This window comes from Corvus cornix, chromosome 6, assembly GCF_000738735.6.
Source record: "Corvus cornix cornix isolate S_Up_H32 chromosome 6, ASM73873v5, whole genome shotgun sequence".
Lineage (NCBI taxonomy): Eukaryota > Metazoa > Chordata > Aves > Passeriformes > Corvidae > Corvus > Corvus cornix.
In genome coordinates, this window is record NC_046336.1 from 12905853 (window position 1) to 12921860 (window position 16008).

General features: G+C 48.3%; 1 protein-coding gene across 1 annotated transcript; it reads left to right on the forward strand.

Annotated features, from left to right (window-relative positions):
• The first annotated feature begins 671 nt into the window (after window positions 1-671).
• On the forward strand, window positions 672-15564 carry ACTR1A (actin related protein 1A). Its single transcript, XM_039553747.1, has 11 exons — window positions 672-811; window positions 6412-6476; window positions 7367-7442; window positions 8191-8316; window positions 9110-9234; window positions 9541-9757; window positions 10629-10721; window positions 11463-11637; window positions 12496-12557; window positions 12936-12976; window positions 13352-15564. Exons 1-11 carry the CDS (start codon window positions 764-766, stop codon window positions 13452-13454), a joined length of 1131 nt encoding a protein of 376 aa, XP_039409681.1. The 5' UTR covers window positions 672-763; the 3' UTR covers window positions 13455-15564.
• Window positions 15565-16008: the final 444 nt, after the last annotated feature.

Genomic DNA, 16008 nt, shown 5'->3' on the forward strand with positions numbered 1-16008 from the left:
GGACAAGACAGGTGTGCTCACTGGCATGGAAGTTCATTTTAATTAATTACAAGACCTGGAGTTTCAGTCATCAATTATTCCAAGTGCTTTTAGAATACTCAATCAATGGAAAATGACAATGTGTTCATGGTTCAACACTGAAATGCTCATGATGTGCATTCTTTATACTGACACCTCTTTTGTGGTTCTCTTGCCTCAAAAACGGAGGTATTTCGTGGAGGAAACAGATCTGTTATGACCAGTAGTTTGTAAAGATGATCCCATGAAATGTTGGGACAATAAAATGCTTTCCTTAGTCATAGATATCCTCTACAGAAGTTAATGGGATCACCTTTTTCTCCTTTCCTATTAGAAAAAGTTAGGGGGTGGAAATGTATTAAGCGGGAGCGAGCCAATTGCGATGCAGGATTTTTGGTGGAAGCACCCAACTATCGCCTAGACCGCAACATCCACCGGTTGCTCGGCCGTGGATGTGTCCGCAGGATTCCCTTTTTCCGAACTCCGCCTCCCAGCACTCCCCGCTCCCGCGCTGTCCTACAACTCCCAGCATGGCTCGCTCCCGGCGCCGGCCTACAGCTCCCGGCATGCCCCGCTTCCGGCGCACCACCCCGCTGGGCTCTGCGCAGCGTCGGACTACAGCTCCCAGTAGGCGCCGCGGCGGCGGGAATACATCACCCAGGCGGCGCTGCGTCGCCGCTCCGCGCATGCGCCGGCGAGGGCTGGGCTGTTGCTCCCTCACGGGCGGCTGCGGCGGGTCCTCGCCATGGAGTCCTACGATGTGATAGCGAACCAGCCCGTCGTGATAGACAACGTGAGTGCGGGCGGCCGCGTGTCCCGGGAGCGGGGAGGGCCCGCAATCCCTTTGTCATCGGGGGCGGCCGCGCCCCGCCCGCCGCCGCACCCCCACCTCAGCCGGCCCGGCCGCCGCCTCCGGCCCTTGCACAGCGCCATACGGCGTCCTCGGGGGGCGGGGCCGCTGCGCCTCGGCGCGCCGCGATTGGCTGGGGCGACTGGCAGTCATCCGCCGCGGGGCCGCTGCCCCGCGCTGGGGGGCGCAGCCCCCGCCGCCGCCGAGCTGCCTCTGGCTGGGAGGGGCGGCGCGCCCCCATTGGCTGGGGCGGCTGTCAGTCAGCGGGGCAGCCCTCTGCTACCTGCCGGGGAGGGGCGGGACTGTCGTTGGATCACCTGCGCTCATTGGCAGCTGGCGCTGTCAGTCAGGCGGGGCTTCCCCCGGCCCCGCCCTGCCCCTCTTTGTGCTGGGGGGACAATGGGGGTGCTGGGCCAGGCCATGGCAGCTCTCCCAGCATGCTCCGGGGCAGGCTTTGGCCAGGGTTCCAGCGTGCTCCTGGCAGGCCGTGGATGGACCCCGCACAGGCTCTGGGGGTGCCGGCACTTCCCTTGGCCCATGCGGGACATAGGGCTCTCCAGCCAGGCCCCCATCACAGGCCCAGTGAGAGAGAAGCCTTCGCCCCTTGCACTGCCCCTCCTCCATTGCATCCAGCACAGTGGTCACAACAAAGCAGTGCCCTTACCAAGGCGTGGATTCCCATGCCTTGGAATGCCGCTGCTGAAGGATCTGTGCCCAGCACGGGTTGCATCAGCTGTAATTTGACAGCGTAGCATGGTGTTGCAGATGGCTGCTCCAATCTGCTGATGCTGCTCATTAGCACAAAGCAGACCTTCAATCTGTGTGTGTTACAGCTCTGCGGGAGATTAATGACAGTGATTCCGTGCCTCTTTGAGGTACTTCTGGGTCCAGTTCTGATTTGTCCCATCCATGCTGCCCTCCCAGGAGGAAGGACCATCCAGGAAGGGGTGGGAGGGCATATCTTGGACGTAGCCTCCTTCAGTGTAGCGAGTCACAAACCCGTGCTCCTCCCTTCTGACCTCTACCGCCAGTGATTGAGATTGTGTTGTTTTGAAGGGCCAGTACTGTGCTCCATTCTTCCTCCACAAGCTTAATTTCTGCTGAATCTTTTTGCCATATGGAGTGGGTTTGCTAGCCTGGCACTTCTCAACCTATTGCTTTAACTCCCCATTAGGTGAATGATTGTAGGTCTTCTCAGATAAAGGCAGTTATTCTTCTGACCTTTTCATTATTTTGGATCCCAAATTCCTCTCTACAGCTTGAGCTCTCTGATAAAATATTGGCTTTGTTTCATTCCCCCGGAATCTTGCAGCAGAGAGATTTAGGTTAGACATTGAAGGAAAGCATCTAACAGAAAATAAGAGTAAGCAGTAAAATTGACTATGTTGAGAAAAACATGTACCTTCTTTATTGAAGATGTTAAAAAATGTGTTATGTTGATTGTTTCTAGGAATGACTGGATCAGCACTGATCCTGCTGTGTTGTCGAGTGATTAGCTAAACAATAAACTTACCTCTAGGTGTTCTGGTACTGTGAGGATGACTTTGTTGAGCTATTCACGTAGTAGCAGTCTATATTTAATTTCAGCATGTCCTTTTGTTATTTAGTGCAATGATTGCCTCCCCTGCCTCAGACCTGAAGAAGGGCTCATGTGCCAGCAGCTGATTGTGTCTTTTTTCATTTTATGAAATGGTCTTATAAAAGCTAATTCTTCTTGCCTCTCTGATAAATGAGCTCCCTCCCCTTCCCCTCCCTGTACAAGAAGTAGAATGGAGCAGTTGTTGTGACATCTGCCTGGAACGCTGGCAGGCTGTGGGCCGAGGAGCCTCGTGGTGACACTGCATTTTTGGTACTCTTTGGAGTTCAGGCAGGACGGGAAGTGGAGCTGCACAGAGCAGGTACCACTCTTCCCACTGCTGTTCCATTACTGCTTTTCCTCAGAGAGCTGCAGGCACCTTTTGAAGGCTGAATGTTATCCTGTCTCACGTGTGCCTGTGTGTGGGAAGGTGGGAAGGGGGAAGTGAGATACTGAGCTGGTGAGAACCAGACCCCTCCAGCCCTGCTCTAGTATCTCAGTGTGTTCCAAAAAGACATGAAGTTCTGTAGCTAAAAACTCAACAAGGAGGTTCTTTCCTCTTACCAAACGTTGCTCTTAACTGTATGTTTTCAGCAGGGAGAGCTTTGTAATGTACAGTGGGAGGTGGGAGCTGTACCTCAGCACAACTTTAATACTCTTCACTGTCTAATTTTTAAGAGTTGTATTCCCATCTGAAGTCCAACAAGCTCTCTCTAAATGGTCTGGGAGCCTTGTTGAACATAATGCACGTGTTGACAGTCCAGCTGTGGCCTAAGTCAGTGCAAATTCCTTGACCTCCATGGAACATGGAATTATCTCTTGTTTGCTTTGTAGTCTAAGTGGTGGCATTTTATGCAGCTGAGCTGTCAGCAAGGGCTGTTGTGTCTTTGGTTTGTTCTTGATCTTATAAATTCTGTATCAAATAAAACAGTTTTACAACAATATGAAATGTGCACTCTCCATAGAAAGTGCTACATGGAAGATTGATTGGTGATTTCCATTTAAATTTGAGTCCTAAATGCATCAGGATGAATGAATCCATAACCAAGTGGCTACAGAGCTAGTGGATGAGGTATGTTCAGGGTTGAGGTATGTTCAGTTCCTTCAAGGCACTCACAAGAATTTTGAATGAGTTTATCTTCCTTGACCTTTACATTTTACATGTAGTTTTTCTTCTTTTATTCTTTTGCTCAGATTTAAAAAAAAAAAAATAAACCCCTGCCAAACAAAATGGAATGAAAGCCCAGCCAGGATAATTACTGGTGGAAGTATATTAATTTGTACATTTTTTTCAAGTTTTAATAAATCAGAGTTTGTAGCAGAAGAGAAGATGCATGTGTTTTTACTTATTTGAAACAAAGATGGAAAAACAGGTCTTTAAACCTTCTGAATCAGGGTTATTTCAAAATGTAAACATTTTCCTCTCGTTGCATAGGAATCTCAAACTGGTCTATGATAAACAGATTTACTCTGTGTGCACATATCTTCAAGGAAGTAAAATGTTTTCAAGAAAAATTGAATAGGTCAGAAAGTGCAGTGAGGTCTTTGTAGTGTGGGGATATCAAACAGTTGTTCTTGGTTTATTCCCAGGCACTTGGAAGCACAACTGTGTTGAAGTCCCATCCCACCGGCACATTCAAAGCAGTCATTCGTCTTTGACTCCAAGTTGGAGTTCTGAACTCCCAACACATTTGGTTAACTTTGAACTTCAGTATGTAAATCTTAAAATACATAACTTGCTGGGAATCTCACCAGGACATGTTGGGTCATTTTTGGCCTGACATAAGGAAGTTTCAATCTCTAAGTTAAAATAGGAGCATCATTGTTCTCCTGAAACCAGTTCCCCGCAGCAGAATGTGCTAGCAGCAAGATCAGTCATTATCTTGAACAAAATATTCAGTAAGTGCAATATTCTAACATGGTTACATTATGTTACTGCATTTCATTCAACTATTTTTCTGCAAACCTTGACACAGGGTGGTGGTATTCTTTCCCGGGCAGAGAGTTGTTTATAAGCTATGATAAGAAAAATCAAAATAGTGGTTTTGGTTTGTTCCTTGTTTAGCTTTGAAGGAAATAGCCAGAAGAGAGTTTGTCTCAATGGAAGTCTTTTTAACACTTCACAGGCCACTTTGTCACACTGATATCAGTTAGTGGAGACCTTGGGATGCAAGTGGAGCCAAGTCCCTTGTGCCAAAAGGAAGTAGTTAGTCCTGCCTAGTTGGCAGCTTGGGTGTGCTCCTGGAGCCGGCCTGGCTGCAGGTGTTTATCCGGAGACAAGGATTCAAGCAATCCACCTTTCGTATGCTTTAGAAATAGCTACATCTGGTTTGCAGAGTATTCCTGACACTCATCTCCTGCAGATGTGTCCTGGCAAATCTGGCTCTGGTGGTTCAGAGGCAGGAATATCCCGGCTCTGGTGGCAGAGCGCACGTGCTCTGTGCAGAGCCTGACATCGTGGCTGAAGCTGCTGATGGAAGTAGCTTGGCAGTAAAGCGCTGAACTGTGAACGGGAGAGGCTGGGGCTGCCCCGCATTCCTTTGTCCTGAGCCTGCTCTGGCTCTGGGATGGCGGCAGGCAGGGCTTGCCTGGCAGAGCCCTGAGCAACTCATCTGGCCCTGGCCTGGAAGTGAAAGCAGTGATGCTTACCCATGCAGAGGTGGTCAGAAGTGGAAAGCTGTGGAAGAGCTGTGTTGCTACTCATTTTAAAATGCTGTGGAGCAGCCAAAATGTCTTTCTGGCCTCAAAACCAGAGCAGTCCTGCTGCAGAGCCCTTCTCTGCCTGTGCAGAGTGAACAGGCACTTCACAGGTCACAGCTTTCAGTGCAAACTCACACACACTTTGCTCCCACCATGGGGCTAAGCAGAACTGCTCCTCTTTCTGCAGAAGAGCTTGCGCCCATGGTAGTCTGGGATTACCAGTGAAACAGCTTATCTGAGGAGATCCTATGAAAATCTGCTCCTTAGCAAAACTTGGGTGTTCCTGCAAGCTGCTCATTGTTTCAAGATGTCATTCCCTTGTGCAGGGAGAGGAAATGGAGGAGGGGAAGGAGTCAGCAAAGATCCAAGTTGATGATGGTGTTCCTGGGATGCTTCCGGACGGGGATGGGAGCCGTGGGGCCAGATGCCTGGCACTGACTCCCTGCCAGGGCCTTGCTGCGGCTGGCTTTACCCGCTCTGTGTTTGCTGCTTTGAATGTTGCAGAAGGCTCTTTGGATCTGTGCCTTTCTGACTGCCATCCCTCATCTCTTCTTTGTCTCTTCTGAACAAGCTCTATCCCGTCAGCTGTGCTTTCTGCCCCCAGCCTTTCCCCTTGCAGTGTAACCAGCACCTTTGTCCTATCCGGACCCCAGTCTGGGTTGGTTTCAAGTGTCTTTTCTGACCACCTTTCTGCCTCCTTAGCATTAGCTAGTTCATCCACCACTTGATCACCTTTTCCTAGTCTCATCTCCAATCTGTTTCCCACAATTCTTTGCTACTTCCTTCTCTGACTTTATCTGCCCTCCCTCCATTCTTTCCATTTCTCCTTCTCGGAGGCCTGTATTTTTCATTCTCCCAGTGCCTCCTGAAGCTGGCAGAGTTCAGTTGCTCTTGCTGGGCTTTCTAGAGCGTTATCCTCCCCCCAGAGATTATCTAATATTGATAGACAATTGTGGAGTGTGGATTTAGCCTCCTGCACCCCTCACAGTAGCCCTGGCTACAAAAATACTTGTCTGTACAGGGCAGTGTTTGGGTGTGTGCAGAGCAGTACCAGGGTGCCCAGGGTAGTTGTACCCTGTGAGATGTGTCACTGCCAAGGAGGGTGCTAGTCACTCCTTCCAATAGCCAAGCTGGCACTTCCCATCCCTAACCTTCCTGGTAGAAAGGACAGGATCTGGCAGTGCTGATGTACTATGTCACTTCTCTAAAACTTGTGAAGATAATGGAATGAATGATAAGCTCATGTATTTGTCTGTTGCTTCCACAGGGCTCGGGTGTGATTAAAGCAGGTTTTGCAGGCGATCAAATACCAAAATACTGCTTTCCTAACTAGTAAGTACTCTGCTGGTCTTGATAACTTCTTAGTACTGTGTACCAATTCTTTATATGTAGAGGGGAAGAATTGCCCAGTTTTATAAATGGAAAAATGAGTTACTCTTTTCTGCCTGCTGCAAAGAAGCACCAGGGAGATGAGAGCTCCGATGTTAAATATTTTGCGATTTTTAGGGACACACACACATCATAAAAGATGACATCGCTTTGTCAGGCTCAACACACAACCAAAGCTGTAGGATTGTTTAATCTGCACACATGAGGAAAGAGGACTAGGAAGACTAAAATTTGGGATGAGAGGTGTGAAGACCTCTATATTTTTTCAGTGTGTGGTATGATGTCTTGATTCCTGACAGTCTTCTTTGTAAGTTTTCTTAGAGTTTTGCCAGGACGAAGACTGCTGGAACAGGAACTCTGAATAGTCACTGGCTTTTATTTTCAAAGCAGTGGGATTTTAATGAGTAATTCTGTGTTCTGAGCAATGTGTTCTGTATGAGATGGTGGGGTATGGGACTACAAATGTCTAATCTTGAGAAGCCTGCCTCAGGTCAGGCAGCACGTGTGGATCCAACACCTCAGACAATTGTTCAGTCTAGCCATGTTCATCCCAGGCACTGTTGAAACAGGTGAGTCCTGAATAATCAGTAAAAATGTGGCCAGACTCAGCTGGTTTATGCCCAGCCATTCAGAACTGTACAATCTATCCCCTTCACCTCTGATTCTGAGATTAGCTCAGAGCAAACCTGGGTCTGTCTGCAGCTGGTAGTGCCGCCAGACACACCCATTGCTTGAGAAGGTTCTGGTTAGGACAGAGAGGAACACAAAGGAGGCAATCCTTGGGTACATATGAACTCTTTGTAGAAGCATTTACTCTCTTGTCTCTGTTCTAGTGTGGGCAGACCAAAGCACGTTCGTGTTATGGCTGGTGCTTTAGAAGGGGACATTTTCATTGGTCCAAAGGCAGAGGTAAGAACACCTGTACACTGCACTTCTCTGTATATCTCAGTGTGCTGCTGTAAGGCGGGGGTGTGGCAGCTGGACTGTGGTTCTTTGGTATTGTGTAGGTCTGAAGAGTAGAACAGATTGTTGCTTACATGTGTGTCTGAGGTGGAGTGGAAAGCTTAATGACATTCTTGTGCCAATCTGCTGACCACAGACCTAGTTCCCAAGGCCTTCGATATCTCTCTCTTCTCTTTAGGCTACTTCTAGCTCTATATGGTTACATATTTTTGACTGAGAGCTTTAGAAATGGACCCTACTCGATTGCTGTATATCTCCCTGCCATGGGCAGGAAGCTTCTCTCCACAGTCCTGCTTCTGTCAGCATGTAGCCAGTTGTGTGGTCACATTTCTTGTGAGCCCTTCCAACTGCATTCCCCAGTAACATCCTGTTATGTTTTATATCATGGCTGAGCTGGTAGTACAAAGATACCATATGATAGGTGTCTGTGTGTTGGCTTGAAAAGTGTTAGGAGGGAATATGGTCTGCAAATGTCAGACATACACGTTCCTACTTGGTATGAAAAGGCCTTATCTAGTCTTGGCTTCTCTGGGAGAGATATTTGTGATGAGTGTTCAGGTTTTGCCCTGTATGCTATAGATAAGTTATCTTTTAGTGGAATCAAAACTGAAGTTGAGTCTGACAGTAAGTCACAGTGCTCAGAAGCATGATTGTTGGAAGCTCTGATGCTCTCTTGTCCTTTCTGTTTGCTCAGGAGCACAGAGGTCTTCTTGCGATCCGATACCCCATGGAGCACGGCATAGTGAAGGATTGGAACGACATGGAGCGCATCTGGCAGTACGTGTATTCTAAAGACCAGCTCCAGACGTTCTCAGAAGAGGTGAGAGACCACATTATATAAAGGCACAGGCATCATTCGGGGTGTGTGTGTGTAACACCAGGAGCCTTGGGACTCTGGGAAAGATTTGGGACTTTTCCTTTGCCCTTCTTTCTAAATGTGTATCTGTTGTTAAATTAGGCTCTTTCACCTCTCAGGAGATACTGCACAAGAATTGTCCAAGCAGAATTCCTCTCCAGATCTGATGGTCTGGCCTGACTGAAAATCTGCCTTTCACATTTGCTAGCCACACTCTCTCTAATGATTCTACTCTAGGTCAAGTGCTTCTGACTTTTCTTGTTCTGCCTGCACATCAGGCATATCCACTCAGCAATGACATGATTTGAAGTGAGGAAGGAGAAAACCACAGTCTTGTGGTCTGGAAGGATCTGACCAAAAAATTATTAAATGTCTGAGAGTAATCTAAGTTGTGGAGTAGGAATATTTCTGTCTGCTTGTGCTAAAACCATATGCCTTCACCCTTTTTAGGGTCTGTGTATTTTGGCTAATCTGGCTGATTTTTGTCACTGAGAGTCATCTTGTTTGTCCTTCATGGGGCAGAGTTACTCACAGAGCACATTTCCTAACACTTCTTCATAACTAGACCAGAACCCTGCTGGTCTTCCAACCTAATAGAGATTATTCACAGTCCAATACAGCTCAGCTGAAATTACTCCTTTGTACCTGTCCTCTTGCACCAGTGGTTCCTAAAGTAAATAAATAAGCAGAAACTTTTAGGAACACACCCCTACTGCCTCCTGGTTACTGCAGCACAGCTCCTTCTTCTCTTTCCCAGCATCCTGTGCTGCTGACAGAAGCACCCCTAAACCCGCGCAAGAACAGAGAGCGTGCTGCTGAGGTGTTTTTTGAGACCTTCAATGTGCCAGCGCTATTCATCTCCATGCAAGCTGTGCTTAGCCTGTAAGTGTCTTTCGTCTTGGATTTGTGTTTGTGGAATGTTGCCACAAAATCCATTCTTTTACAAAATAAACCTGTGGAAGACCTCACTAATGTCTGATTTACCCCCTTTTCATGCAAGGACTGAAACTCAATTTGTGTAATAAAGAGTTTACAGGAAATCTGCTGAAATGCAAAGAGAACTTGGGTTTTGAGAGTTTTTTAGCCCCTGTTTGTGTGAAATCTCTGCTTCCTGAGTTGAGTGTGGATGTGTTGCCTGGGCTCACTTTGAGTTGCTTGTTCTGACTTGAGCCTTTGTCCCTTCGGTAGCTATGCGACCGGCAGGACCACGGGAGTGGTGCTGGACTCTGGGGATGGCGTCACCCATGCAGTTCCCATCTACGAAGGCTTTGCCATGCCTCACTCCATCATGCGGATTGACATCGCTGGCCGGGATGTCTCCCGCTTCCTGCGTCTCTATCTCCGGAAGGAAGGCTATGACTTCCACACAACCTCCGAGTTTGAGATTGTCAAGACCATCAAGGAGGTGATGCCCTGCCTTGTTTCTGTGTTGGTCCAAGAGGGGATTTCTTCTCAAAGGAAACTGTGGCTTGTGAAAGCCGGTGGGAATCCATTATCTACGTGAGGGAGTTTAGGGCCATTAAGATGATTAAAGGACTCTCGTATATGGAAAGGCTGGGAGAGCTTGGACTGTTGAGCCACAAGAAATGGTTGGGGAGAGTCTCATCAATGTATATAAATGTCTGAAGGGGGGGTGCAGAGAAAACAGAGCCGGACTCATTTCAGTGATGTCCAGTGACAGGACAAGATGCACAAACTGAAGCTAAGGAGGTTCTGTCTGAACACAGACTTTTTTTAGTGTGAGGGTGACCAAGTGCTGGCACAGTTTGTCTAAAAGGTTGTGGAATCTCCATCCTTGGTAATATCATCTGGACAGGGTCCCGGACACCCTGCTTTAGGGAAACCCTGCATGGACAAGATGACCTCCAGAGGTCATTTGCAACCTTAGCTGTCCCATATTCTGGGACAGTTATAGTCAAAGTCACATTAATCCCTCTTGAGGGGCTGTTAACAGGGAGGTGAAGATGGGTTGGTGGTTCAGAATAGGTTTTGCATTTACCTGTGCTGCAGTTTTTCAAGGTCTGATGATCTCTTTCACTAGTGTTTGTTTACCCTTCATGGAGTAAAATCCATGGCAGCTAGGGATCACAAGTGGGATATTGCAAGGTGGTTTACCTGCTGTGAGCCCCAAGGGTCTTTTCTCCAGCATATAATATTGTTAAAATCAGTCTTGCAAAGGGATACGTGGATTTTGATTATTTGTGAGAAAAATATTTTGTCAGAGGCATTTGGGTTTACACTTCTCATCTTCCTCTCCCTGACTGTTTCCTCTCCAGCGTGCCTGCTACCTGTCAATAAACCCCCAGAAGGATGAGACTCTAGAGACTGAGAAGGCTCAGTACTACCTGCCAGATGGAAGCACTATTGAGGTTTGTAAGGACCACACCTGGAGAATTCCTCATGTGAAGCACAGGGTTTCCAGAAAAGCTCCCCAGTGATGGGAAATTTCATACAGTGTTAGATGGGAGGGGATAATTTTACAAGACCAAAACTCATCCTAGGCTGTTGACTGGGCTCTAGAATTTTTAGGGAAAGAAAACTTTAGTAGAAACCTCACAACCTCTAGTAGAAGTCCTGGTTAAGGATGCAGCATGATTGTGGGGACTCTGAGCTGTTTGAGAGCAGGCTCTGATCTAATAAAACTTAATGCAGATCAGGTATGGAGTGTGGGTAGGTGTCAGCTCACTAAATCCAGCAGTGGTTTTATATGTGCCTTTTGTCCTGCCTAGAATTGTCTCCTGTGCACTAACAGTTGCTTTGAAGAGTTAGGAATACTCCTCAGAAGACTGAACCCACTATTATAGAATGGTTCAAAGAGAGGAAATACAGGTTTTACCTCCAGTACCAGGGCTAGATTTGCTCCCTTTATGCCAGACCTGCTGTATGGGGCTGAGCAAGTTTCTTCATCTCTTTCATCTGCAAACTGGAAATGGTGCCCTTTGTAGGAGCTGTAGTCCAAACTGGCATTCACTTGGGATCTAGTGGTGCAGCAGGAATGTCCAGGAAGCTTCCTTACTCTGAAGCTTCACCTAAGAAAGGCAGGCCCATCTGTAGGTAGTGAGCAAAGCCACACTGTTCTCTTCCCTCTGTGCTAACTTCTGCTCTTGCAGATCGGCCCTGCCCGTTTCCGAGCCCCAGAGCTCCTGTTCCGGCCGGACCTGATAGGAGAGGAATGTGAAGGACTTCATGAAGTGCTCGTTTTTGCCATTCAAAAGTCAGACATGGATCTGAGGCGAACGCTGTTCTCCAACATTGTGCTGTCTGGAGGCTCCACGCTTTTCAAAGGTTCCTGCTTCTCTTTCAGTGTGCTGTGACATACCTGATCTCTTGTTTCTTATGTGAAACTGGGAAGATAACCCAGATCACCCAGCTTGTCCTCTGGGGTGAGGGCTGTGTAAACTCTGCTCTCTTGGGGCATTTACTGCCTAATTTTCTGAGTCCTAGTCATATCCTTCTGCGTATGCTAGACACCTGCTCTCGTACATCACTTTCTGGGCTTGGAGGCCTTTTACTGTTTTCCTCCAATCAGTGCCAGTGGAAGGACTGAATAGCTGTGTTCATTCCTGCTGCTGTAGCTCACAGTATCGGAGGTTAGATACCGAAAAGGGCTCTTCCATCTTCTAAGGTTTCTTTAGATCTCTGATACGTGAGGGTTCAACCGTCCTAGTCCTGCATGAGTGTCAGCTATGTGTGTGCAGAAGGGTTTCAACCCATCCCTTCAGGGCTCAGTTGGTACCTATTGACCTAAAGATACCCTCTGCCAGAACCCATCAGTCTGTTATCCACCGGTTGACATCTCCAAATAGATCCTGGTCTTCCCATTCAACTCCCTGGACAAATGGGCTGGACACAGGAGGAATGCCTAGGGAAGGAGGAGGTCCTAGCTAAACCAAAGCAAACCTTGTTTGCTTGACTCAGGTTGCTGCTGAGAAGTAGAGCCCATTGTGCCAGTGTTTGAGGTCTCAGTGAGACAAAATCCTGTTGTGTCACGGTCTGTGTTCTGTGCCTCCCCAGACTGGACTCTCTGTAAGATGTGGAATGGGGTATTTGAGTAGGACTACATAGGATGTGTCCACCTTGTTAGTGGATGGAACTTGGGATTTTGCTGAGGTGCTCACACTACACGTTTTCTGTCTTGTGTAGGCTTTGGTGACAGGCTGTTGAGCGAAGTGAAGAAACTAGCTCCAAAGGACGTCAAAATAAGGGTAGGAGCCATCTCTTTTGTGTTTGTCACTTGCCAAGTATATTGTTCTGTGACCTTGAAAGAACCTTGCTCACACTACAGCTGCCGTTTACTTCAAACCAGAAATGGCTTTCCTGAGACATTCACATGCCTAACAGCATTTGCTACTGTGATGAAAATCAGTTTTGTTTCATCACTGAGAAGGTGGCTCCTCTGACGTGACCCCTGTCCAGGATCCTGGACCAGAGTGGCTGTTTTGTGGGGACTTCTGGGTGTCTTTGTGTTGGGAGAGAACACATCTGTGTTTGTCAGGTGTTAGCTGGAGTGAAGTGTGGGCAGTGTGCTAGGAGGAGCAGACTGGAGCTTGGGAAGGTACTGACTGATTCTCTCTTTCTCCCAGATATCGGCTCCTCAGGAGAGATTGTATTCCACGTGGATTGGGTATGTACTGCACAGCAACACGTTTTGCTGTGGGATGGGGCTGGGGCAGCACAGCCCGGCAGCTCTCAGGTTGTTATCCCAAGTGGTGCTGTGTGTCAGGGGGGTTGCGTTGCTCAGCTGGGCAATGCTTGGCATGTTCTTGGAGCAGCAGTCACCAGGTCATGTGGGAGGGGGCAGGTGGTACCAGGCTCTGTAGTACTGGCACGTTTTGAGGATAGTGGGAGAGGGAGTGACTGTCCAGAGAGCATGTCTGTCACAGGTAACTGAGCCTCAGCACCTTTCTGTCATGGGGAAGTGTCATGATAGAAACAGCCCATCTCTGCACAGTGCCCCCAGCATTCTTGTTTAACCCATAACATGCCTGTCTCTCTTTAGTGGCTCTATCTTGGCCTCTCTGGACACCTTTAAGAAAATGTGGGTTTCGAAAAAGGAATATGAAGAAGATGGAGCTCGTGCCATCCACCGAAAAACCTTCTAGCCCTGGGACCTGTCCTCAGTCTCCTCCGAAGACTCACTTAAACTCGCTTTTCTGAGTCCGAGTGTCTGAGAGCTGCCTGTGTGTGTGTGTGTGCGCCAGCATGCCCCGATGTCACTGAGCAAAGACAACAGCAGCAGGAGGGTTGTATTAGTACTACTAACTTCTTTTTTTGTTTTGTTTTGGTTTTTTTTTATGGAAAGGAGAAAATACCAATCTAAATTTCTCCAGAATGGCCCATTCCTTTTTCATTTCAGTCCCTTATTTTCTGTATCACAATCACATATGTCATTGTAAAATAAATAAGCAAAAACAAAGGGAACAGCTTATAGAAACTGCCTGGCAAGCCAGAAGGGAGCCAACCACTGCAGACTGCTCGTGCAGGCTTTAGTCAGCCTGACTGCAATGCCTGGATTGTCTGGAAACACATAGCCGAGGCCCCATAGCTACTTCCTTCTTCAGCGGTGTCTTCACCATCAGTAGGTTTTTGAAGTTGTTTTTAATATATTTTTTATTAAGAGAAAGCACATTCTCAACAGTTAAGTCCATTTGCCCCCACTGTTTTGGTGTGTGAGTGTGTGTATGAATGTGTAACTTCTTAGCCTGATGTGGGGTCTGCACCACAGCTGGAGAAGTTGGCGATAGGACTTAGTTTGTATTGCATGGAGTAGAACAAAGCAAATCTAATCAGCTATCATTGTACTAGACGGTTATTCTCTCGTACCTTGTTTTAAATACCTTTTCTCCTCTGGAAGCAAGTACCCCGTAATGGGGTGAAGGCACTTATGTGTTCCCCCTCAACCTGCCAAGATTTACAGTGCTGACTTCTCGTGTTCTTTGTAAGAGTCGAGGCTGTTTCCCTCCTTCCCGCCTTGTCAGGGCAAAGGGAGCATGTATTCACAGCCAGGCGTAACTCTTGTGTACTTTATCCATTCTGGGGCAAAATAATAATTGGGACAGTGCATTGTAATGTAAGAATTGTTTTATTTATTCAAATGTCTGAGGATCTCTCAAATACTGACCACAGCACCTGGGAATTATGCTTTGGGTCTTCTTTGAACACCTGTTGCCCAGCTGCCCGCTGCTCGATGTTCGCACTGTGCACAGCACCCGTGCTTAGTGGAAAGGCCAGCCCTGCACCAGCACCCTGTCCCTGCTCCGCGGGGACTCGCTGGTCGCTGGGAGTGCACCAGGGGAGAGGACAATAAAGCGCACCAGGAGGTCGGTGTGAGTGGCAGGTTTTTGAGCAGGAAGCTGTCCTGCTGGCTGTGTTCCACTGCACTGCGGTGCCTTTCTGCTCACCTGGTGGCTGCTTTGCTTCTACTGCTCTAACAGCCCTGGGCAGCCAGCAGACCTGCTTGTCTTGGGGCATGCCACTGTTTCCCCTTTAGGTTTTACTTGTGCATTTTTCGGTGCTCTCTTTTTTCCCCCATTAGTTTTCTGCAGAACCTGACAGTAGCAATGGAGCTGGAGTTGCTTGGTGGCAGTTGCTCCCTGTTTCCCTCTTTTCTGTTCATCACCACCCATCACCTTGGGGTCACTCTCAGGTGCAGAGATTGGGTAAGAGCTGGAGGACTGCCACAGAGGTGAGGGAAAGGCCAGTGCACTGCCCTAGCTGAGTTGAATGTAAGCAGCAGCCAGTTGTCACTGCAGGAACCATATTCTTGGGGCTCACCCATGGGTTTGGAGAAGCTGTAGGCAGGTGGGTGGGGTGGTCTCTCCCAGCTGAGGCCAGGCTGGTTGTTCATCTCCACCCATCAGAGCAGACTGTGCTTTAAGCAAGAGCCTGTCAGAAAAGAGCCATCAGTGCTCAGCCTTCTGCTGGGAAACTGGTTCTGTTCTTGCTGGTTTGCTGCAGCACACAGAGGGGAATTCCAGCAAATTCCTCTCAGCTCCATTACTGCATGCCCCAGGCAGTGCTCTCCATCCCCTAGCCCCGCCGCTGGCCTTGCAGCAGCAGTGCTCCATTTTGTAACCTGCAGTGACTGGGCAGGACGGTGCTGTCTCCAATCTACCGTTCATTTGGTCTGCCTGACTGTTCCCTTGCACACTGTCCAAACCATGTTGCCTGGTGGTGCCCAGCATACTTAAATAAAGTCATTCATATACAACACTCAAGCCTCCTGGCCTCCTCTTCCCACATTTGCAATTTTAAGGAGGTAACTTGTGTTCTCTTGCCTGTGCAGAATTGTTGCTGGCCAGACTGCAAGGGGATACGATACCATCTCTGGTCCAGGATTGCATTCTTGGCCTGGCTTTTGCGGGAGGAGATTCCTGGGATGCAGCTGTGGTGTCCAAATCTACTCTCCCCTACAGGCATTATCCCTGAGACTTCTGTCACTGCAGACAGGTGAAAGGCTGGGACAGGGGAGCCTGGGCTGAGCAAGGATAATGCCACTGCTGTTGTGAGAAGAGCTGGTGCCAGCCCAGGTGTTTGCAGAGAGAGCAGTGGGTCAAGCCAGGCTCACAGGGTGGGCCCTGGGAAGATGGCACAGTGGCCAGTCCTACGACTATCCTGTCTTGTCTGCAGCAGCCACTGGTGTAGGAACAGGACAGA